At 40.9% G+C, this 24,954-nt stretch overlaps 1 protein-coding gene across 2 annotated transcripts in view; it reads right to left on the bottom strand.

The window, feature by feature from the left end:
- Nucleotides 1-24,954, bottom strand: part of LOC126175680 (alanyl-tRNA editing protein Aarsd1-A) — a 93,810-nt gene that overhangs the window by 18,636 nt on the left and 50,220 nt on the right. For both annotated transcript variants that reach the window (XM_049922608.1, XM_049922607.1), the window contains exons 8-11: nt 13,720-13,786; nt 13,552-13,643; nt 8,236-8,290; nt 7,952-8,046 (exon numbers count right to left, since the gene is read on the bottom strand). In XM_049922608.1, the coding sequence (XP_049778565.1) occupies nt 7,952-8,046; nt 8,236-8,290; nt 13,552-13,643; nt 13,720-13,786 (309 nt within the window). The remainder of the gene's footprint in view (nt 1-7,951; nt 8,047-8,235; nt 8,291-13,551; nt 13,644-13,719; nt 13,787-24,954) is intronic.

The raw sequence follows: 24,954 nt of genomic DNA, 5'->3' as shown, positions 1-24,954 counted from the left end.
TAACCCAACAAAAGCGCTGGCAGGTCGATAGACACACAAACAAACACAAACACACACACAAAACTCCAGCCCTCGCAACCAACGGCCGCCCCGCCAGGAAAGAGGGAAGGAGAAGGAAAGACAAAAGGATTGGGTTCCAAGGGAGAGGGCAAGGAGCCACCCCAATCCCGGGAGCGGAAAGACCCACCCTAGGGGGAAAAAAGGACAGGTCCACACCCGCACACACACACACATCCATCCACACACACACAGACACAAGCAGACATTTGTAAAGGCAAAGAGTTTGGGCAGAGATGTCAGTCGGGACGGAAGTATAGAGGCAAAGATGATGTTGAAAGACAGGTGAGGTATGAGCGGCGGCAGATTGAAATTAGCGGAGATTGAGGCCTGGCGGATAGCGAGAAGAGAGGATATGCTGAAGGGCAAGTTCCCATCTCCGGAGTTCTGACAGGTTGGTGTTAGTGGGAAGTATCCAGATAACCCGGACGGTGTAACACTGTGCCAAGATGTGCTGGCCGTGCACCAAGGCATGTTTAGCCACAGGGTGATCCTCATTACCAACAAACACTGTCTGCCTGTGTCCATTCATGCGAATGGACAGTTTGTTGCTGGTCATTCCCACATAGAACGCTTCACAGTGTAGGCAGGTCAGTTGGTAAATCACGTGGGTGCTTTCACACGTGGCTCTGCCTTTGATCGTGTACACCTTCCGGGTTACAGGACTGGAATAGGTGGTGGTGGGAGGGTGCATGGGACAGGTTTTACACCGGGGGCGGTTACAGGGGTAGGAGCCAGAGGGTAGGGAAGGTGGTTTGGGGGTTTCATAGGGATGAACTAAGAGGTTACGAAGGTTAGGTGGACGGCGGAAAGACACTCTTGGTGGAGTGGGGAGGATTTCATGAAGGATGGATCTCATTTCAGGGCAGGATTTGAGGAAGTCGTATCCCTGCTGGAGAGCCACATTCAGAGTCTGATCCAGTCCCGGAAAGTATCCTGTCACAAGTGGGGCACTTTTGGGGTTCTTCTGTGGAAGGTTCCGGGTTTGAGGAGATGAGGAAGTGGCTCTGGTTATTTGTTTCTGTACCAGGTCGGGAGGGTAGTTACGGGATGCAAAAGCTGTTTTCAGGTTGTTGGTGTAATGGTTCAAGGATTCCGGACTGGAGCAGATTCGTTTGCCACGAAGACCTAGGCTGTAGGGAAGGGACCGTTTGATGTGGAATGGGTGGCAGCTGTCATAATGGAGGTACTGTTGCTTGTTGGTGGGTTTGATGTGGACGGACGTGTGAAGCTGGCCATTGGACAGGTGGAGGTCAACGTCAAGGAAAGTGGCATGGGATTTAGAATAGGACCAGGTGAATCTGATGGAACCAAAGGAGTTGAGGTTGGAGAGGAAATTCTGGAGTTCTTCTTCACTGTGAGTCCAGATCATGAAAATGTCATCAATAAATCTGTACCAAACTTTGGGTTGGCAGGCCTGGGTAACCAAGAAGGCTTCCTCTAAGCGAAAAGGCAACTCACTCACCCTTCACAACCTTTCCAGCAAACCTCAACCTCCTCTCATTGCACACAAACCCAGTCTCTCCCATCTACTCAATCTCCCACTTCCAGCTCCACTCCCTCCAAAACCTCAGAACTCCAATCAACACAATCTGGAACCACAACACCCCAATTCAGTAGTTAACCTCTCCTCCAAACCTCTCTCCCAATCCGAAACCTCTGTCCTATCCAAAGGCCTCACCTTCAGCCCCACTCCCAGATTTAACCAAACAGCCCTTGTCAAAGATTTACTGTCCTACAGCCGTACTCTCTGCTGGAAATATCACTTTGCCACGAAGAAAAATGATCCTAATCCTACTCCCAATGATCCAACTCCCCAAGATACTATCCAAATTGAACCATGCCTGGAACAGTTCCGTCCTCCCTCACAGCGGGACCCACCTCCTCTTCCTCAAAATCACCCTCTCCTAACCTTCCAGGAATTTCTGACTTCCAGCCTTGCCTCTCAATCCTTCTTAAAAAACCTTAATCCTACTCCCAACATCACCACTGCTGAAGCCCAGGCTATCCGTGATCTGAAGGCTGACCGATCCATCGTCATTCTTCCGGCGGACAAGGGTTCCACGACTGTGGTACTTGATCGTCGGGAGTATGTGGCTGAGGGACTGCGTCAGCTTTCGGACAACACTACTTACAAAGTTTGCCATGGTAATCCCATTCCTGATGTCCAGGCGGAGCTTCAAGGAATCCTCAGAACCTTAGGCCCCCTACAAAACCTTTCACCTGACTCCATCAACCTCCTGACCCCACCAACACCCCGCACCCCCACCTTCTACCTTCTTCCCAAAATTCACAAACCCAATCATCCCGGCCGTCCCATTGTAGCTGGTTACCAAGCCCCCACAGAACGCATCTCTGCCTACGTAGATCAACACCTTCAACCCATTACATGCAGTCTCCCATCCTTCATCAAAGACACCAACCACTTTCTTGAACGCCTGGAATCCCTACCCAGTCTGTTACCCCCGGAAACCATCCTTGTAACCATTGATGCCACTTCCTTATACACAAATATTCCGCATGTCCAGGGCCTCGCTGCGATGGAGCACTTCCTTTCACGCCGATCACCTGCCGTCCTACCTAAAACCTCTTTCCTCATTACCTTAGCCAGCTTCATCCTGACCCACAACTTCTTCACTTTTGAAGGCCAGACATACCAACAATTAAAGGGAACAGCCATGGGTACCAGGATGGCCCCCTCGTACGCCAACCTATTCATGGGTCGCTTAGAGGAAGCCTTCTTGGTTACCCAGGCCTGCCAACCCAAAGTTTGGTACAGATTTATTGATGACATTTTCATGATCTGGACTCACAGTGAAGAAGAACTCCAGAATTTCCTCTCCAACCTCAACTCCTTTGGTTCCATCAGATTCACCTGGTCCTATTCTAAATCCCATGCCACTTTCCTTGACGTTGACCTCCACCTGTCCAATGGCCAGCTTCACACGTCCGTCCACATCAAACCCACCAACAAGCAACAGTACCTCCATTATGACAGCTGCCACCCATTCCACATCAAACGGTCCCTTCCCTACAGCCTAGGTCTTCGTGGCAAACGAATCTGCTCCAGTCCGGAATCCTTGAACCATTACACCAACAACCTGAAAACAGCTTTTGCATCCCGTAACTACCCTCCCGACCTGGTACAGAAACAAATAACCAGAGCCACTTCCTCATCTCCTCAAACCCGGAACCTTCCACAGAAGAACCCCAAAAGTGCCCCACTTGTGACAGGATACTTTCCGGGACTGGATCAGACTCTGAATGTGGCTCTCCAGCAGGGATACGACTTCCTCAAATCCTGCCCTGAAATGAGATCCATCCTTCATGAAATCCTCCCCACTCCACCAAGAGTGTCTTTCCGCCGTCCACCTAACCTTCGTAACCTCTTAGTTCATCCCTATGAAACCCCCAAACCACCTTCCCTACCCTCTGGCTCCTACCCCTGTAACCGCCCCCGGTGTAAAACCTGTCCCATGCACCCTCCCCACCACCACCTATTCCAGTCCTGTAACCCGGAAGGTGTACACGATCAAAGGCAGAGCCACGTGTGAAAGCACCCACGTGATTTACCAACTGACCTGCCTACACTGTGAAGCGTTCTATGTGGGAATGACCAGCAACAAACTGTCCATTCGCATGAATGGACACAGGCAGACAGTGTTTGTTGGTAATGAGGATCACCCTGTGGCTAAACATGCCTTGGTGCACGGCCAGCACATCTTGGCACAGTGTTACACCGTCCGGGTTATCTGGATACTTCCCACTAACACCAACCTGTCAGAACTCCGGAGATGGGAACTTGCCCTTCAGCATATCCTCTCTTCTCGCTATCCGCCAGGCCTCAATCTCCGCTAATTTCAATCTGCCGCCGCTCATACCTCACCTGTCTTTCAACATCATCTTTGCCTCTATACTTCCGTCCCGACTGACATCTCTGCCCAAACTCTTTGCCTTTACAAATGTCTGCTTGTGTCTGTGTGTGTGTGGATGGATGTGTGTGTGTGTGCGGGTGTGGACCTGTCCTTTTTTCCCCCTAGGGTGGGTCTTTCCGCTCCCGGGATTGGGGTGGCTCCTTGCCCTCTCCCTTGGAACCCAATCCTTTTGTCTTTCCTTCTCCTTCCCTCTTTCCTGGCGGGGCGGCCGTTGGTTGCGAGGGCTGGAGTTTTGTGTGTGTGTTTGTGTTTGTTTGTGTGTCTATCGACCTGCCAGCGCTTTTGTTGGGTTAAGTCTCATCATCTTTCTTTTTAAATGTATTTTTCCCTCGTGGAATGTTTCCCTCTATTATGTTTATATATATATATATATAATAGAGGGAAACATTCCACGTGGGAGGGATGTATTTGAAAAGAAAGATGATGAGACTTACCCAACGGGGGCGCTGGCGGGTCGATGGACGCACAGGCGGGCACAAGCATGCACACGGGACTCTGGCTTTCGCGGCCAACGGTTGCCTCGTCGGGGGGGAGGGGGGGAGGAGGAGGGACGGAAGGATTGGGTTTTGGGGGAGAGGGTGGGGAGTCGTTCCGGTCCCGGGAGCGGGGGGACTTGCCTGGGGGGGGGGGGAGGGGACGGGTTTGCACTCGCACGCACACGCATGTCCGTCCGCATGTGCGCGGACGCAGGCAGACATTTGTCAAATGTCTGCTTGTGTCTGTGTATGTGTGGATGGATATGTGTGTGTGTGCGAGTGTAAACCTGTCCTTTTTTCCCCCTAAGGTAAGTCTTTCCGCTCCCGGGATTGGAATGACTCCTTACCCTCTCCCTTAAAACCCAATCCTTTTGTCTTTCCTTTTCCTTCCCTCTTTCCTGACGAGGCAACCGTTGGTTGCGAAAGCTAGAGTTTTGTGTGTATGTTTGTGTTTATTTGTGTGTCTATCGACCTGCCAGCGCTTTTGTTGGGTAAGTCTCATCATCTTTCTTACTAACAGGTCATATACAGAAAGTGCTGGAGCTGGAGTATGTGGGGTACTGCCTAGACTAGAGAGTGCAGTCTCTTTGGAGAAGCTAGCCACGCTATTCTCCATGGATATATTTGCTATAAAAGTGTGTGTGGAGGAGAATTTGCACAGGTGCTACAAGGATCGTGTCGTCTACATTCATTCAGGCAGCCAAGCAACTCCGCGATCTGTATTAAACCTGCAACAAGATCAAAGATCGTTACGGAGTGCCATGAATCCCTTGTGAGGCTAGGGGAAACTAACAAGGTAAACCTGCTGAGGGACCAGGTCACTCAAGAATTACTGGTAATGAACAAGCTGATAGGATGACGAGGACAGTAGCGAGACCTCCATTTGTTGGATTGGAACTTGTCTTAACCATCATTAATGCAATGGTAAAATCTTTTAAAGGAAGTTCTGGAATCCTGGGCTTGAATGGGAGAGTGATTGAATTAACAGTGGACTAACGATTGGCCATGTGAATTTCAGGAAACACCTGGACACAATGGTTGTAGAGAAAGAAGCCCCTACATGTAGATTATTTGGTGAGGGATAAAACCACACCACGTCTAATCTTCCAATGTAAAGCCTGAAGGCCAAAGGACACACAATATTTGTGTCATTCATTCCCCAGTGTTTGTGAAAAAGTCCTAGTAGGGTGCCTGTTACTATTCTTTAAGGGTACTGGCTGGCTTTACTAGAATGACATGGGCGAAACGACACAATGAACTCAGTTTTGGTGCTGGCAACAGTGAGCCATGACAACTGTCATTTTGTCTTCCCATTCAAATCAAATCAACTGCAGTTTTCCACATCATTATATACTGTTATTTCTCATTACTCTTATGATGACTGCTTCTGGTTGTTAATTGTTTTACATGTTGTGAATGGTTATTGTACAAGTAAATTTCGTGAACTGCACAACTTAAAATTCCTCTACATTAATAATTAATAGCCAGTCTTTGTTCCATGCTTATGTTGTATTAAGATATATTTATTGTGTAACACTTATCATATTAACAAAAATGGAAGTTCCTGGAGGGAATAATATGTAAAATAACACAAAGTCAACCATTCACATATAGTGGACTGATATGTGTCACATAGAAATTGCTACAGAAAACAGTAGTCACACTAGCTTTCAAGCTCTTGCTCTTTCCCTTACAAAAGTGCACTCTTTCACATACGCAACCATACAGACACCCAAGTACACATTCCTGTGGTGGCGGTCAGACTGACTATTAATTACTGATTACAGAGGGCAGTTGCCTGCTTAGATTGTGCTGAAGAGGCAATGAAGGTGGTGAGGGTTAGTGAAGGATGCATGAGGCAAGGAGGAGGTAATGGGATATTGTGAGGCAGGTATTGCAACAGATGACTCAGTGGCTGCACAACAAGTCTGAAGTAGTTTAGATGGTTGAGCCTGTAAGAGATGGAAGAGAGGGTGGAAAGCTATGGGGAAAAAAGGAGGGGAAGATGGAGATGAAGAGGGAGACAAGAGAGAAAGGGAGGTGGGGTAAAAGGATTTTCCAAAAGGCATAGAGGCTGTCCAGGTATGGTTTAAGCTTCGATTGTATCATTATGAATGATCAGATTGGTGAGGGTGAGGGACTGACAGAATTGTAAAATATTCTTGCAGTAGCATGGGTGACAGCCCGAGAAGCCAAGTTTAATAGTAAGCCCACTAGGTGGGATACCAAGCACCAAACAAGATTTCAGGAAGAGGATGTGTGTTTGGAGTTTTACTGGGGCAAAGTAGAGTTTTCAAGATTGGCGGAGGTAGAATGAACAGGGATTCATGGTTGGTTGGATAGATGGGAGACAAAAGGAGCGACAAAAGAACAGTTAAAAAAGATTGAAAATAAGAAGTTTGACCAAAGTGTTGTAATGGATATAAATGATAGGTACTGTATCAAGAGATATGTGGGACGTTATAAAGAAGGTCAGAAAATGTGTGGTTTTTTTTTAAAGCAGGAAACATTAGGCGCCCTTGTAAATCGATATGTTCGATTGCAAAGCGACACACAAAACAGGAAATAAATATGCATGCTTGTAAACAAACACCTAAAATCGTAAATAAACACAAGGTATCGGCTAAAAGTCAAGTTAGGCAGCACTTGTCAGTCCACTACCCATATCCTAGGCCTCTAGAACAATTCTGAATAATATAAAGCTGTGTTTCACTTCAAGGTTTTTTTCTGCCATGTAGTATTTTATTTCAAGTAGTTTATCATGTTTCAACATGGAATATCTGTTAAAATTCTGCAACTTTGGGATTTCAGTACTACAGGAGCTTAAATTTATATCATTTATCCTGGGAGTAGTATAGCAACTGTGTTGTAGTTACAGACCTACATTTTCCTTTGTGGAGGAACTTTTGAAGACAAAATATGTGATATTTTGGCTTTCATTTTTCTATTAATTATTATGTACACTGTATCACCAACAAATTTTTTTCAGAAGTTCAATAATATTTTTAACTTACCAGCCCTGCTTCAGTTCTGCTCTGATAGTTCGTAAATACGTGCTACTCTTATCACTAATATTATTTACTTTGGTATAGATAAATTTTATGCAGCTACCAGTTTAGGCCAAAACTTTTCTGAGCATCTATAATATCAGATTTTGATGCTTAAAAGTGGAAAGATAAAAGTGCTAATTTAATATGGTAATGGAAATTTGAGGACGGAAAAAGGAAGAAACAAAAATGAGGGTAAGCAAGAAGATGAACAATACTGTTCCCACACATACCAGCTCTATAGCAAGGATGATTCTTTGACTTTGTAAGTGTATCTTGCACTGCCCAACATTTTAATGTGTGAGCAGTTACCTTCCCCTTTCTCCCCCCCCCCCCCCTCTCTCTCTCTCTCGTGCAGGAGACATAGTTAGCTTCATGATTTTCTGAGAAAGGAAGCATCTAAGCAGTTAGAATAAAATTACGAGATTCTACTTACTGTTGACCCAAAGCAGAGACAGCAGTTTGCTCTCCATGCAACACCATGTGCCCAGAGCCCTTAGGTTCACCAACAGTAAGTAGCAGCAGCACACTCTAAATACGCAGAACAGGTAAGTGTATTAAGTATCTACATATGTGGAAGTAATGGTTGAGACATTTGTTAAAACTGAAAATACTTACGTCCAGAGATGTGAAAGAAAAATACAACACTATTATATTTATTGCTTTAGAGAGAGAACATCTGCACAAATATCAAGCAGGTTACTTGATTAGTATACTTGCCTCATCCGCAAACAGCTTAAGGAACATATTTATGAAATCCATTTCAGCCTCGTTTCTGGAAAAAAGTACACAGCAAAATATGATTCAACATCATGAATACAATGAAAATAAAACCGTGCTGCAGTATGTGCCTAAATTATATATAAAATACTTCGATTTGTTAAGATTAAAAAAAATTATCCGAACCACCAAGATAATAAACAGAAGTAGTTTTTCCAATTAAATGCTAGATAACAGTAATAATATTCAACAACACAATTACTATTGTCATACAATGTGATGAATAGAAGCTGCATCATCCACAGCAAAGAGCTGTCGGCCCTGTTCAGACATAATTTCCAATCACTATCACTTTCAAGTTAAGGGATATGGTATCTTACCTGGTCCTAGGTCAGAAAGGCTAGGGAAATGTTACAATTTTTTATATTCTCAGTGTGGTTGTGTTGGTATGTTTTTAGATTTGTAGCTAACTTAATGATCCTAGTTCTGCACACGATGTTTAGTGACTGAGATAGTAATCTTCTTCACAAGGTCACAACAGTAAGCTGCCTGGATTCGAATCATACTATGATGAATTGTTGGCGTCATTCATGTTTACAGGAAACTTTGATTCCTGCCACCTGCTATGCCTAGTTAATAACAACAGTTTTCCTGCACCTAAAACATTCCACTGCAGTCACATCTCATCTCATACCTTTTTGGCTTTGACAAGTTTGACAAATGGTAAGTTCTTAATAAATCAGTTTAAGTCTTGTTTAAAATGAAATCTCTAACTCTATTTATATTGATTAAAGTCTCACTATTGGGGTTCACAGTGACTGTAGAAATTTTTATTTCACAATTGAAATTTTGGCCCTTTAACTGTATCAAGTGGTTCTACAAAAGCTAAAAGAATACAAAAAATGAAGCACAGAGTGTATATACCCAACTGCACAAACATGTCATGTAGACAGTAGTACATTACAAAAATAATGAAGATAACAATAAGTTACAATTTGCTTCAGAATATGTCAGACTTTAAAAACCTCATGACATTATCGAAACTAAGCCCTTTCATCACAGAAGTACAGTAACATTAAATGAGAGCAGAGCTGTGTACACCATGAAATGATGTAAATTACGAGAACTGTTTCTGAGTTAGCATCCGTCATTTCAAGCTGTACAGAACTTGTTCAATATTACTATATTTCTACAGTGAAAGGGTTTAGTTTTGATGATCACATGTATATGTGTGGCAGGATTTTAAAGTCTGACATGTGCTGAAGCACAACTTAACTGATTGTTATTTTCACCATCTTTGTCATGTACTACGTGTACACGGCATGAAGTCACAAAATCTTAGAAGTCTTTAACATGATCCTAAATCATACCACATCTCGTATACCACATCTCGTATACCACATCTCGTATACCACATCTCGTATACCACATCTCATTGCTCTCCAGTGAGTGCCCAGTGACAGTTTATTTGCTTAGCTGTTACAGTAGGGTCGAGCTGCTGATAAAATATCAATCTATTGATATTTATTCTGAAAAATATTGATATTTATTTCTCCGATATATCGATATCGGAATGGCAATATTGAGTGACTATATTTTTATGTTGTATTACATTTTTCCTCAGTTTTCGGTAAATATTTGTTCTTTTACTTTCACTGTGTGGAGGAGTCTTACTACTTTTTGAACTTGCATTATGTTCAGCTTTCTCTTTGACTGTGTGATGCAAGTATAGGTGGCACAAATAAGATGTCCGATTGCACTTGGGAGGGAGTGGGGTGGGGGTGGGGGGAGAGGTGGGGATTGAATAATGAGATTTCCGATATGAAAAAATAGCATACCAGTTGTGTTAAAAATTGTGCTATATACAGCTCTAAAACTGACAGTATATTTACAATGTGCAGCCAATATTTTTATATGCCAGTAAATCGATATTTTCTCTGTCAATATATCAAAGCATCAATGAATTGTTTCAATGTATCAAGGCCCAACAATGACATTTTTTTTAAAACATTGATACAGCAGATTACCAATATTTTTAAAAATATCAACAATTTTAGTAGAGTGCAATAGTTTATCCCATCTTCCCTCTTCTCTTCTAATGGCCTGCCTCAGATAAAATATGCCAAATTTTTATTCTGTACAAATTCAATATACTTTCCAAGATTAATCAAGTTTTAAGAAATTTCTGAAGAGGAACATTGTATATTGACAGGAACAATACTACAAGGACAGAAAATGGGTCTTTCATTAGTGTGGGAATACAAAGCTGCTAATCTGCAGGCAAACTTGCAGCACTATTCTGTTATATGCACCTACAAGAGCGCTGGTTACCTCCCCAGTCAGTGTTGTACTTCCAACCTTTAGAATTAATGGCCACAGTCATTGTGTTACTATCAAACTAAGTAAATCAAAGCATGGAATTTGAATGGTTTACAATAAAATGTACGAGTCTATGAGTTATTGTTTGGTGCAAATTAGGCTTTATATTGCTTTTAAGATGGAATGTAGCTACCGTATTGAAATTTTCTTCAGGCTTGGGAGAAGGTCCGTATCTAACTCAAATTTCGAGAAAATGGATTTTATGTAGAGCACTCACGTACTCTACAATACAGCAAAAACTGAATAATTTATAAAATTCACTATATTTCCAGATACTGAAATGCATACAAATGATACCATTTTATCAATTTGTGAATATGTCAAACTTTTGTACATATAGATAGAAGTACCTACAGATTTTTTTCAATGATAGAAAGTAATTTTTGATGGCCATTTACACAGCGGATGAAAGGAGAATTTGTATGTGTTTGCAAAAACATGATCAACTACATAAGTTAAGAGAGGTTATTTTTTATACTGACAATGATTTTTTTTATAAGCTATCAATGCATCCTGCCCTCAGTTGTTTTAAGTTTCTTTAATAATAGGCTACAGTCAGGATATAATCCAAATTGCAACAGCATGTTAGTGAAGTTAAGTTGTGTAAACTCTACTACTATGTTTTAGTAGAAGCAGCAAAATTTTACTAGCAAAAACAGAAATGCTTCTCAGATCTCGCGAATGATGACAGTTTTGGGGGGAAGTTGTCAGATGAAAATCACCGCTACTGTTGTAATTTTGGTGGAACCACATAACCTTGTATGTTTTTAATGAAATTAATAAATAAATAAATAAATAGAAACAGCTGGAATGGAAACTTAGCAAAGGACCTTCTCACTACATTTCGATGTGCAGAATGCGAAACAGTCGGTTGGTTGATTTGGGGGAGGGGCAAAAACAGCGAGGTCATCGGTCCCATCGGATTACGGAAGGATGGGGGAGCAAGTCTGTCACGTCCTCTCACAGGAACCACCCCGGCATTTACCTGAAGTGATTTAGGGAAGTCACGGAAAACCTATGTCAGGATGGCTGGATGTGGGTTTGAACTGTTGTCTCCTGAATGCGAGTCCAGTGTGGTATGAAACAATTCATAGTAAATTATGTACAATCTCTCTGTTCATACCTGTATCCAGAGTGGAGTGTTAAATGTCAAATTTATGTATGCTGCCTGACAAAGATAGTGAAGCATCTGGAAGACATATTTGGATGTAATGGATGTAAAGACAACTTTTGTACACATTCACACCGTTGCTGAGTATGTACATGATTAGAGTAGCATTTTTTAGTGACAGAATGGCAACCAGATTGCATTACAGTTGTTCACATTTAGTGTTGTAACAGACCTTATTGGGTGCGTGTCACGAATAGCGTCAGATGTTGAATTATCACCTTTAAGGACATGAAAATTCTGTGTACACATGTGAGACAGCATTATCAGCACTTGACAGAGTTTGGAAGAGGTCTCATTGTGGGTCTCCATTTATCCACAATACCATGGACCAGTTACAAAATTGCAAGTCAGCTTGCCTCAAGAGAAGATATGAAGTTTTATGACACCATTCTCAACTAAATCAGGGCATCCATCCAGACCAGAAGGAGCCATACTGACAAGAGGGATAATACTGCTAAGTTCTTTGTAAATTTGATACATTCTGTTACCACTGAAATAACATCACATGCACTCTCAGCCTGTGGAGTCTCATTTTGTTTCCCCCTCCCCTTCTAGTGCTTCACTTTTTTTGTCAGGCATTATGTGAATAGTTACAAGTGACTCACAAAATAATAAGCAGCGTATTGTGCATCTTATTACCCAGAGATATAGGTATCAACCTTTTTCTCTCCCAAATAGATTGTTATTGAGACAATGCAACTATTTCATACATTTGATACTGTGAACACACTAATGACTTGCATAATCCAGCTAACTACGTGTCAATATGGAAATAGTTTATCAATATTTTTGATGAGCTACAAAATATTTGAAGTGAAAAAGCTCAGTCCTTCACCCCACTTTTTTTCCACTAATGAACGAGGTAAGAGGATTCCCTCAAAACTACGAAAGAAGTAATGGCTTGTTTTTGACTGACTTTTTAATCTTTCCTCCCTTCCTCCCCTTCAGGGAAGTGGAGTCACTGGCGAGTTCTGAGTAACACTTATATTTTACTTGTTACCACAAAAATTTTGCTTCTTTGGCCAAAATATAGAGGAGTTTACACAAATAATTTGCATGCCTAACAAATGACCACCGAGTGTTCCCACGACTGCCAGTTTTTTCTATGTTCATGGGGGTCATTCCTATACAAAATGCTGTGAAGTGAGGATGTTTATCAACTTTTGTATCATGTCGTATCACATGTGCTGATTTATGTTGCTGGTTCTAGCAGTGGTGGGGCTGGAGTTAAGTGGTAATGAGAGGGTGCATAAACAGGTGTTATCTTTATGATCTGGACTCTCAATCACGAATAATTCCTTAACTTTCTGAATACCTCGACTCCTTTTCCCCACTCAAATTCAACTGGTCCTCTTCCAAATCCTGTCACCTTCCTTGATGTTGACACCTGCATCATTGAAGCTCACAGTCAAACTTTAGTGCATACAAAACCTTCCAGTGAGCAACAATACCTGCACATAGCTGTCATCCTTACCACATGAAACACACTTCCTTCCCCCTGTAGATTATGTATCTCTGGCAAATCTATCTGCCCCATCACCAAATGCCTCAACATCTACTACCACAGATCATGCCCAGAAATTTAACTCCTGGAGAGTATATCCTGTTCTCACTTTCTGATTAATATGACTTCCAGTACCAAACAAGTTAGAAGCATCTATCTAGTCACCCAGGCCACAATTCTGAAGACTATTTAAGAGCCAATTAAGGGTCCAGTGTAACTTTAGTATGAGAATTCAATTTATAATGGAGAAAAATTAGATTACCTGTGAAGACAGAAGAATTTGGGCTTAGGTTCTTGACTCTTCAGTTTTTCCACCTCATATGCTGCAATTTCTTTTAGGGCATTTACTAAATTCTGTAAAAATAGGATTCATTAACAACACATTGTTAACAAACATAGAAACATGTTTATGGAAATAAAACTTACTTACTTTATTTGCATTCTTCACGGATTTTTGGAGTTTCTCCACTAAGCTAACATGATCATTTGGATTGCTCCTAAACAGAGGAAGAGAAAAAGGAGTTATATTTTCACACATAGTAGATCTTTATTCTGTTCCTTCTACAGGCAGGAGTATGTGCCTCACTATAATTTACTCCAAAATATGAGCCAAATGAGAATATACATTAGTTTTTAGATGGCGCTCCTTATGCGACATTAAAACAGTTTTCAGCCTTACATAAAAGTACCAATTTTTGGTAGCTATATTTGTTAAACATTTCTCTCTAATTTTATTTTCAACCATGAAATGAAAGAAGGCAAAGAGAATCTAGTGCTCCTTATTGCTTAGTAGTAATATCTGCATTATTGTTAAGTACAGGTGTTCATGTATAAAATAAAAATGTAAACATCTGTCACCACAGAATCTGAATATGCAGTAAGATTCTACAAGGCTCAAGTGGGGGAACAGACAGAGGGATGGTTTGGGGGAAGGGGGGGGGAGACAGAGGGATGGTTGGGGGAAGGGGGAGAAGACAGAGGGATGGTTGGGGGGAGGGGAGGGAAGACAGAGGGATGGTTGGGGGGAGGGGAGGGAAGACAGAGGGATGGTTGGGGGGAGGGGAGGGAAGACAGAGGGATGGTTGGGGGAGGGGGGAAGACAGACAGGGGGGGGGGGGCAGACAAGGGGATGGGGGTAAATGGGCACAGAGGGGGGGGGGCAGACAAGGGGATGGGGGTAAATGGGCACAGAGAGGGGGGAATGACAAGGTGACGGGCAGAGAGAAGGGGAAGGAGGAGATGGAAAGAGACAGGCAGAGACAGATATTCGCACAGTATCCAATTCCCATACGTATTAGAAACGTGTACTTTCTCATTTCTTTCTTTTCCATTTAACTACAGCAATGCAGTGTGGCTGGGAATAGCTAGTTATAAATAAAACTGAGTGAATTTAGCATTTAATAAGAAATTAGGAAAAAGTTTCATATATAGTGAAACATTTTCTTAGTTTGACAATGTTTCAGTATGTTGGTTAGCTGTTACTGTGCAGAATTAGTATACTGAAGGATAGAATCTGAGCTATTTTAATGAAGTTGCAAAACTGATTCTCCAAATGCTGAATGCTCTGCTACACACACACACACACACACACACACACACACACAGTTAATATGTAGTGTAACTATTTGTCTAAAAAGCAAATGAAACGGTAAAATTATTCAGTTCCGAGACAAGTAGTAATAAATACTGAGCAAGCTAATGCAGTATTTCCTATTTCACATCCTACAAAACTATGCACGAATGTGACATGAAAAACAGAAAAATTATATGTAAAATATCTACAGCTACAAGACTCTGCAATTCACACTTAAGTGTCTGGCAGAGGATTCATCGAACCACTTTTACACTACTTATCTACTGTTCCACTCTCAGACACCATGCAGGAAAAATGAACACTTAAATTCTTTCATGCAGGTCCTTATTTATTTTATTACAAGGGTGTACTGAAAAGTAATGCCTCTGAATTATATATATGTGAAGATTCTTAAAGCTGTGTGAATAAAACAAAGTTCTTGACATTCTACATTTTTATTCCTTCATGTCTATATATTTGTTTCTCAACATATTCACCTTGGCAATGAAAATATGTCTCCACGTTGAGTCCAGCTCATTGATACTGTCACTGTAGAATGTCTGACTTTATTGACAGAGCCACATCAGCACCTCTGCTTGCACCGCTTCACCATTATCAAAATGAAGTCACTGAAGGTGTTCTTTGAGTTTTGGAAACAATGAAAATTGTACGAGGCCAAGTTGGGACTGTATGGAGGATGATTGATGACAGTGAACACAAGGCATTGGATTGTTGCAGATGTTGCAGCACTGGCATGCTGAAGGAGAGGGTGTGGGTGCTCCACGTGTGGACTTTTTTCTGAGGTTAGAATCTTAATTATAACATGCTGTTTCTCACATACTAACATAGTTATGTTACACTCTGCCATGTTACACGCTACAATTTGAAGCCCTCTAGCATCAGAGGGTTGTAATTAACATCAGGGAAGTGGGAAAGCCAATCAAGTAATATACATGACATGTAATATTTAAACTGATATTGAGAACAAAATAAAAAAAATTGGAGGCACTACTTTTCAGCATTCCCTCGTACAATGATCATTTCTCCCTATATAGGTTGGTGTCAACAAATATGTTCACATTCAGAGGAGAAAGTTGGAGATTGAAATTTCATAAAAAGAGCTCACCACATTGAAAAACATGTTTGTTTTAATGATTGCACAATATCTTTGACACTTTCTCCCCTATTTTGTGATAATACTGAACAAGCTGCTGCTCTTTCAGAAGGATCCCTTACCACACAGCAATACTGTAGCAGAGGATGGACAAGTGTAGTGCAGGCAATCTCTTTAGTAGACCTATTTTATTTTCTAAGTGTTCTGCTAATAAAAACAGTCTTTGGTTTGCTTTCGCCACAATGTTATGTGATTGTTCCAATTTAAGTTGACCACAATTGTTATTCCTAGATATTTAGTTGAACTGGCAGACTCCAGATTAGTGTTATTTATGGTGCAACCGAAATTTAACCGATTCCTTTTAGAACTCACAATCTTATCTAAATCATTTTGCAATTGCTTTTCTTCTTCTGATGACTTCCTAGACAGTAAATGACAGCAAATCTGCAAACAGTTTAAGGTGGATGCTCAGATTGTCTCCTACATTATTTATATAGATTAAGGAACAGCAGAGGGTTTATACTACTTCATCGGGGAACACCAGATATCACTTTCGTTTTACTCCACCACTTTTCAACAATTACTACAAATTATGACTTTCCCGACAGGAAATCATGAGGCCAGTCACACAACTGAGGCAATAAGCCATGGGCATGCAATCTGATTTGAAGCCACTTATGAAGATTGGCATCAAAAGCTTTTCCGAAATCTGGGAATGTGGAATCAATCTGAGATGCCCTGTACTCATCACATTATGAGAATAAAGACCTAGTAATGTACTCTAAATCCATGCTGTCTGTGTCAATAGATCATTTTCTTTCAGGTAATTCATAATGTTCAAACACAGTAAATGTTCCAAAAGCCTCCTGCAAATTGTTGTCATTGATATGGGTCTGTAATTCAGTAGTTTACTCCTATTTCGTTTCTTGAGTATTAGTGTGCAACTTTAGGTACGGATCTTTCATCAAGCGAGTATTTACATGATTGCTAAGTAATGAGTTAGACTATCAGTATACTCAAAGGTATTCAGATGGTACGCAGTCTTGAATGGAAGACTTATCTTTATTAAATGGTTTAAGTTGCTTCGCTACACTGAGGGTATGTACTTCTAAATAACTCACATTGCCAGCAATTCTAGATTTGAATCCTGAAATATTCACTTTGTCGTCTTTGGTGAATCAATTTTGGAAACTCATATTTAGTAACCCCAATTTGGTGGTACTGTCATTTGTAACATTACCATCACTGTTGTACAGTGGAACTACTGACTGTGTTTTGCCACTGGTATACTTTACATACGAGCAGAATCCATTCTGCCAGGTTTCGAGAGTTTTGTCGTGGAAACTACTGAAAGCATCTCATGTTGAAGTGCACCAAATTTTGAGCTTCTGTAAAACTTTGCCAATCTTGGGGATTTTGAATCCTTTTAAATTCGGCATGCTTTTTTCAATGCATCTGCAATAGTGTTCTGACCTGTTTTGTATACCAAGGGGACCAGTTCTGTCTCTTTTAAATTAATCGGGTACAAACCTCTCAGTTGCTGTTGATGCAGCTCTCCATGCTACTTTATTTTGTGCAAGCCTCTTCATTTCCGAGTATCTACTACAACCTACATCCTTCTGAATCTGCTTACTATATTAATCTCTTGGTCTCCCTCTTCAATTTTTACCTTTCCCGTGCTGCCCTCCAGTACCAAATTGGTGATCCACTAATCCCTCAGAGTGTGTCCTACGAACCGATCCATTCTTCCAGTCAGGTTGTACCACAATTTTTTTTCCTCTTCAATTCTATTCCGTACCTCCTCATTAGTTATGTGATCTACTCATCTAATCTTCAGCATTCTTCTGTAGCACCACATTTCAAAAGCTTCTGTTCTCTTCTTGTATAAAGTATTTACAGTCCACGTTTCATTTCCATACATGGCTACACTCCATACAAATATTTTCCCTGTATTTTACCCCTGTCACCTCTAGAATTTGAAAGAGAGCATTCCAGTCAACATTGTCAAAGCTTCCTCTAAGTCTACAAATGCTATAAACATAGGTTTGCTTTTCCTTAACCTATCTTATATTAGAAGTTGTATGGTCAGTATTGCTTCACGTGTTTCTAGATTTCTCCGGAAACCAAACTGATCTTCCCAACGTCTGCTTCTACCAGTTTCTCCATTCTTCTGTGAAAGATTCGTGTTACTATTTTTGCAACTATGACTTATTAAACTGATAGTTTGGTAATTTTCACACCTGTCCGTAACTGCTTTCTTTGAAATTTGAATTATTACATTCTTCTTGAATGTCTGAATATTCCACTAATCTCACTCACCTTCCTCACCAGATGGAAGAGTTTTGTCAACACTGGCTCTCCCAAGACTATCAGCAGCTCTAATGAAATGTTGTCTACTTCCGGGGCCTTGTTTTGACTCAAGTCTTTCAGCATTTTGTCAAATTCTTCACACAGTATCTCTCTCTTCTCATCTTCATCTACATCCTCTTCCATAGTATCACCCTCATGAACCTCTCCATTGTATAAACACACTATATACTCCGTCAACATTTCTGCTTTCTTTTCTTTCCTTAGGACTGGTTTTCCATATGAGCTCTTGATATTAATACAGGTGGTTCTACTTTCTTCAAAGATCTCTTTAATTTTCCTGTAAGTAGCATCTATCTTACCCCTAGTGATATACACTATGCGATCAAAAGTATCCAGATACCCCGGAAACATACTTTTTCATATTAGGTGCATTGTGCTGCCACCTACTGCCATATCAGTGACCTCAGTAGTCATTAGACATTGTGAGAGAGCAGAATGGGGCACTCCGTGGAACTCATGGACTTCAAACATGGTCAGGTGATTGGGTGTCACTTGTGTCATACCTATGTACGCGAGATTTCCACACTCCTAAACATCCCTAGGTCCACTGTTTCTGATGTGATAGGGAAGTGGAAATGTTAAGAGAGACTCGTACAACACAAAAGTGTACAGGCCGACCTTGTCTGTTGACTGACAGAGATCGCTGACAGTTGAAGAGGGTCGTAATGTGTAATAGGCAGACATCTATCCAGACCATCACACAGGTATTTCAAACTGCATCAGGATCCACTACAAGTACTGTGACAGTTAGGTTGGAGGTGAAAAAACTTTGATTCAAGCGGCTGCTCATAAGCCACATATCAAGCCGGTAAATGCCGAATTACACCTCACTTGGTGTAAGGAGTGTAAACATTGGACGAATGAACAGTTGAAAAATGTCATGTGGAGCGACAAATCATGGTAAACAATGTGGCAATCTGATGGTAGGGTGTGGGTACGGCCAACACTAAAATTCAGAGGCGTTGGTGTTGTGGTGTGGTCATGTTTTTAATGGAGGGGGCCTGCACCCTTTGTTGTTTTGCATGGCACTATCAAAGCACAGGCCTACATCGATATTTTAAGCACCTTCTTGCTTCCAATTGTTGAAGAGCAATTCGGGGATGGCGATTGCACCTTTCAACATGATCAAGCACCTGTTCATAATGTAATGCACGGCCTGTGGCGGAGGGGTTACACGACAGTAACATCCCTATAATGGACTGGCCTGCACAGAGTCCTGACCTGAATCCTAAAGAACACCTTTGGGATGTTTCTGAATGCTGACTTCATGCCAGGCCTTACCGACCGACATCGATATCTCTCCTCAGTGTAGCACTCCGTGAAAAATGGGCTGCCACTTCAAGAAACCTTTCAACACCTGACTGAACATATGCCTGTGAGAGTGGAAGCTGTCATCAAGGCTAACGATGGGCCAACACCATATTGAATTCCAGCATTATAAATGGAGGCACCATAAACTTTTAAGTCATTTTCAGCCAGGTGTCCGGATACTTTAGGTCATATAGTGTATGCTTCTAAAAAATGGTTCAAATGGCTCTGAGCACTATGGGACTTAACATCTGAGGTCATCAGGGCCCTAGAACTTAGAACTACTTAAACCTAACTAACCTAAGGACATCACACACATCCATGCCCGAGGCAGGATGGCAGGATTCTAACCTGTGACCGTGGCAGTCGCGCAGTTCCGGACTGAAGCGTCTAGAACCGCTCGGTCACCGCAGCCGGCCTGTATGCTTCTACACCCTTATATTTGTCCTCTAGCAATTTCTGATTAGCCATTTTGCACTTCGTTGATCTCATTTTTTTGGTGTTTCGTATTGCTTTTCACGTGCTTCATTTATTGCGTTTTTACATTTTGTCCTTTCATAAATTAAAGTCAATATAAATGTGTGTGAATTCCTAAGGGACCAAACTGCTAAGGTCATCAATCCCTAGACTTACACACTACTTCAAATAACTTGTGCTAAGAACACCACACACACACACACACACACACACACACACACACACACACGTGTGTGTGTGTGTGTGTGTGTGTGTGTGTGTGTGTGTGTGGTGTTCTTAGCACAAGTTATTTGAAGTAGTGTGTAAGTCTAGGGATTGATGACCTTAGCAGTTTGGTCCCTTAGGAATTCACACACATTTGAACATTTTGTTAGCCCAATAAAAATTTGTTTCGTATCACAAGGTCTCTGCATGAGAAGTCAGTAAGGATATGATAACTCACAGTATCATGTGCTTAACGCTTCATAAACGATGTCGCATCTATGAAGGGATGGAAGGGCTCATTGTGACATTCAGACAGTTCTTTTGTGAGGCACACTCATATAGTACAACTGCTGGCATAATGAGAAAGGCACATATCCACTTCATGCCGCCTCCTGATGCACCGTTATGTAAAACCAAAGCACAACATATTCCATAAAACATTTTTGTTTAATTTCATACATCTCACCATGGCTGCTTACCTAATGAAATAGTCCATGTGTGTGTAATTTGACATATTGCGAAAGTTTTATTAGGCATAAAATTGAAGTTTATTACTCAGCAAGGCAAAGTGGTAACCTGGCTGCAGCAGGAAATAACTTGGTAAATGACCAAGTACAGTCATTTTCCAATTCAAAGCAGTGCACCTCACAGTGCAAGTGCAAAAAGTGGTCACAGAAACCAGTTGAGCAAAATACCTTCAATTGAAGTCATGGAAGTCATGGTGACTTGCTGTTAATGACAGTAATTTTACTGACAAAGAGGATAGTGTGCGACGCATTGCAAAATGTAAGCACATGTTGACTAGCTAAAGTTAGTCAATGATGTGCAAATTATGGAGGAATGGACATGATACCAACTGATTTTATTATATTCTCAGTATCCATACCTGTTGGGTGTGTCTCCCTTCAAGCAGTCATTACACACATTTTTTGCCATGATACACCACCTTTCAATTCTTTCAATTTCATCACAGTAAAAGCTAACACCACAGCAGCAAGAGACAGTTGATCAGACTGGAACATCAGTATTCCTAAGTGATATCTAAAAGCAACTCTGTGGGTAAAGCAAAGGACAATGAATTCATAATTGCATTCTGTAGATTACTTTTTATTTTAATTTTAGTAGGAAGTCAGAACTATTTCATGCAGTCAAAGAAAGCATTTTTATTCATAATGAAGCTTCTGAAATTCTATTAATTGCTTATTTCGTATTGCTGGTAACTAATTAAGAGAGCAATCTTCAGATTTTATATAATTATATTTGTGCCTTTCAACATTTTGAGCCCTTCGAAGCAGGATATAAATTATGTAACCTATAAACTGCTGGCCAATAATTGTCATTAACTGCATGTAGGTGTGTTAATTATTTTCTAATTGTCTACCTTTCTTATTTCCTTGTCATAAAAGTGATTTTCATTGTGTTTTAAGAATTCTTCGGAGACTGAATTAGAGGACATGGAAGTGGATTGTTTGATAATAAAATGACCGAGCGCTATTCGTGTTCTTCATCAATTCTTCTATTAAAGAAGACAGAATGCCCCAGAGATTACTTTGCTGATCGTTTCTTTTAACTTGCGTAATTTCACATTTAAGACTTGTTCTTGAATGACTGGTCATGCATCATCTAACAATTACATCTGCCAACATACTCACACACTTGATGATGATGATGTTTGGTTTGTGGGGCGCTCAACTGCGTGGTTATCAGCGCCCGACACACACACTCACACACTTAATATAGTCCCATATTTAATTATTTTATACGATGGTGGATCTAAGGTATAACAAAATCTAAATTACAGATTAATCATACAGTCTGTATTATTTCAAACAATGGAAAATCCAGGATGGAATGTAACAATTATTATTTGTATTATTTGTGCTTTTAAAAAGAAATTTTACATCACCATTACTGGAACTTTTTTTACTCATTGCTATATTCAAATTACACAAAGCTTTATGTTCTCCACAGTGCTTTGTAATGTCACTTATTGAGAAACTTTCATTGGAATATTCACGAGAAAGGAAACGTTTCAGTGTGGTCTAGCAGTTAGCGCTTTTTTATTTTTTGAAAGATCTCAGCCTTATGAAGGTAACTGAAAAGGAGCCCAATTATAAAATCAGCGAAATTGACCCGTAAACCACCGAAGTAGCTTTTTGTCGAAAGGCCTTCATCAAGCAAGGGTACACATGATTCTTATTTATTAGCAGCAGCAACTGTGTAGAGCAGAATGTGTTATTAGATAGCAATTTCTACTACATTATGAACAATACAGGGAAAATTATCTTTGCAAAAACATCAAAGGTTTTGTTGCACACAACACCGGCATAAATGAGTCATTATTTTTCATACACCACTACACTAGGAATAAATGTTGAAAAGTAACACTATCCGATGAGTACTGTCAAACATCAGTGCCAAGGCAACATTTCATTCTTGTGAATGCCGAATTTTATTTCATAGTAATTTTTCCTCGATGACCATCACGCAGAAATGGACAGAGCACCAACCTTGTACTCTTTATTCCAAATGTAAAATTTGAATCAAAATGGTTCCCTTCCTAATGCCATATCATCTGGACCTAAATCCTACAGAACTGGTCTGGAATCTTGCAAAGAATAAAATCTGTAGTTGTAATACATAAAGGATCTCACTAATGCGAAAAATAATGGTTGGTTGGTCGATTTGGGGGAAAGATCGAACAGCGAGGTCATCTGTCCTGTCAGGTTAGTGAAGGATGGGGAAGAAAATCGGCCATGCTCTTTCAAAGGAACCATCCCAGCATTTGCCTGAAGATATATAGAGGAATCACAGAAAACCTAAATCAGGATGGCCAGACATGGGTTTGAACCATCGTCCTCCCGAATGCGAGTCCAGTGTGCTAACCACTGCACCACCTCGCTCAGTGAAAAATAATGGCTGATGCTTTTGCTGCCTTGCTTGGTGCAATCCTTTCGGCATACAGCTACTTTGGTTACCTGCATATCAGTTTTGCAGCTTAATGTTAAAGAGTAGCTTTTTAGTTGTCATCATGGGTGAGTGGATCTTCTTTGAGATATCTCTCCCTCTAAAAATTGTTGGTGGAATTTATCAATGACCTTAAACACTAAGCACTCTCCCATGTGGTCAATAGAACCTTCATCCTTAACCAGTTCACCACAGGGGTAATAATAGTTTTCATCCAGCCTGCATGTCACACATTCTGCAAAATAAATATGATGAACTAGGCTGTCTTCAGTGCGATGATGTAACATTTGCATTTTGTAACAGTTCCATTTATATGTGGTGGAAATTTTCATTATTGCTGTACGGCTGACCCCAATTTCCAGTGAGACGTGGAGAGTATGCACTCTGGACTCTTACTGAATAACTCCAGAACAATGGTTGATGTTTCATTCACAACTGTTTTTGTTCACCCAGTTTTCAGTTTCAGACAGAGTTCCACACTGTGGATAATAGATCATCTGTCTAGGTGGCACTAATAGAAATAATCTGTAATAATATGGGTGCTCCTCTATCCTGATATCAGGACATTCTGAATGCATTTGACTTGTGTTAACGCCACCAGTTTTCATGGCACATGTCAGGAAGAAATATTACATGTAATTCGAGAAAGAATAAAGCTATGTTCAAATGAAAGGCATAATTGTTTTTCCAGCGTAATTGTCTGATAGGTCACATGACCGCTTTTCCATTTAAAACTGCAGCCGACATGGTTACATCCTAAATGGTCACCATCTTGGTTACGTACCTACATCATGCAAGCCAGCTTCTGGTGTGTGGTGGAGTGTTTTGTTTATCATTGCCCCCCTTCCCTCTGCATCTCACACTACCTGACTTTAAATTTCTATTTATCCACCAGTTTTGTTGTAGAAGTGTAGTTCCACACCTATGGGCCACCCTGTATATTGTACAGAATGAATTTCATGTTACAGCAATTTCTACGCATACTTTACAATTTTTACTAATGATTCCAGGGACATAAAACATATACCGAGATGTAGATATGTAACAAATATTGACAACAAGAGTGTCAGTAACAAGTGGAGATGCTTGACCTAGAAGAATCTAATTCATATCCTGATGGTGGATGTTGATCTCATCAGTATTTGACGAGAAAGGGTTGAAGACACTGTAACATACAGTCCCTGATTACTGAACTGTGTATTCTTGGATATAGGATAAATTCTAAACATCACCACACTCATGGAATGAGGGCTATTTGCACTCCATTTCTTTAATGCCCATAATTGTCCCCCCCCCCCCCCCCCCCCCCCACACACACACTGCTATACTGAATTACAAAATCACTCACCACAGGTATCCACTCAACACATTTGTGCATGTGATATACTATATACAGTAGGGGGGGGGGGGGGGGGGAAATCTTTTCAGCATGTTCCCAAATACACATGAAGATGTGTGTATGTTCTACCTTAATCTAATAACTAGGAATACACCTCAAGCTTAAGTAATGTAATCATCATCCCTGGCATCAGGTGCAGATTTGGTGAGAATCAGTAACTGTATCTGTCATTTGCGGTTAGTTTTTGATGAACGCTTTCTGTCATTGCTACATTTCTGACAAACTCAACAACACTAACGTATTAAATTTTAAT

This window comes from Schistocerca cancellata, chromosome 3 (assembly GCF_023864275.1).
Source record: "Schistocerca cancellata isolate TAMUIC-IGC-003103 chromosome 3, iqSchCanc2.1, whole genome shotgun sequence".
Lineage (NCBI taxonomy): Eukaryota > Metazoa > Arthropoda > Insecta > Orthoptera > Acrididae > Schistocerca > Schistocerca cancellata.
The sequence above is the reverse complement of the archived record's forward strand: the minus strand, read 5'-3'. Positions and strand labels throughout refer to the sequence as shown.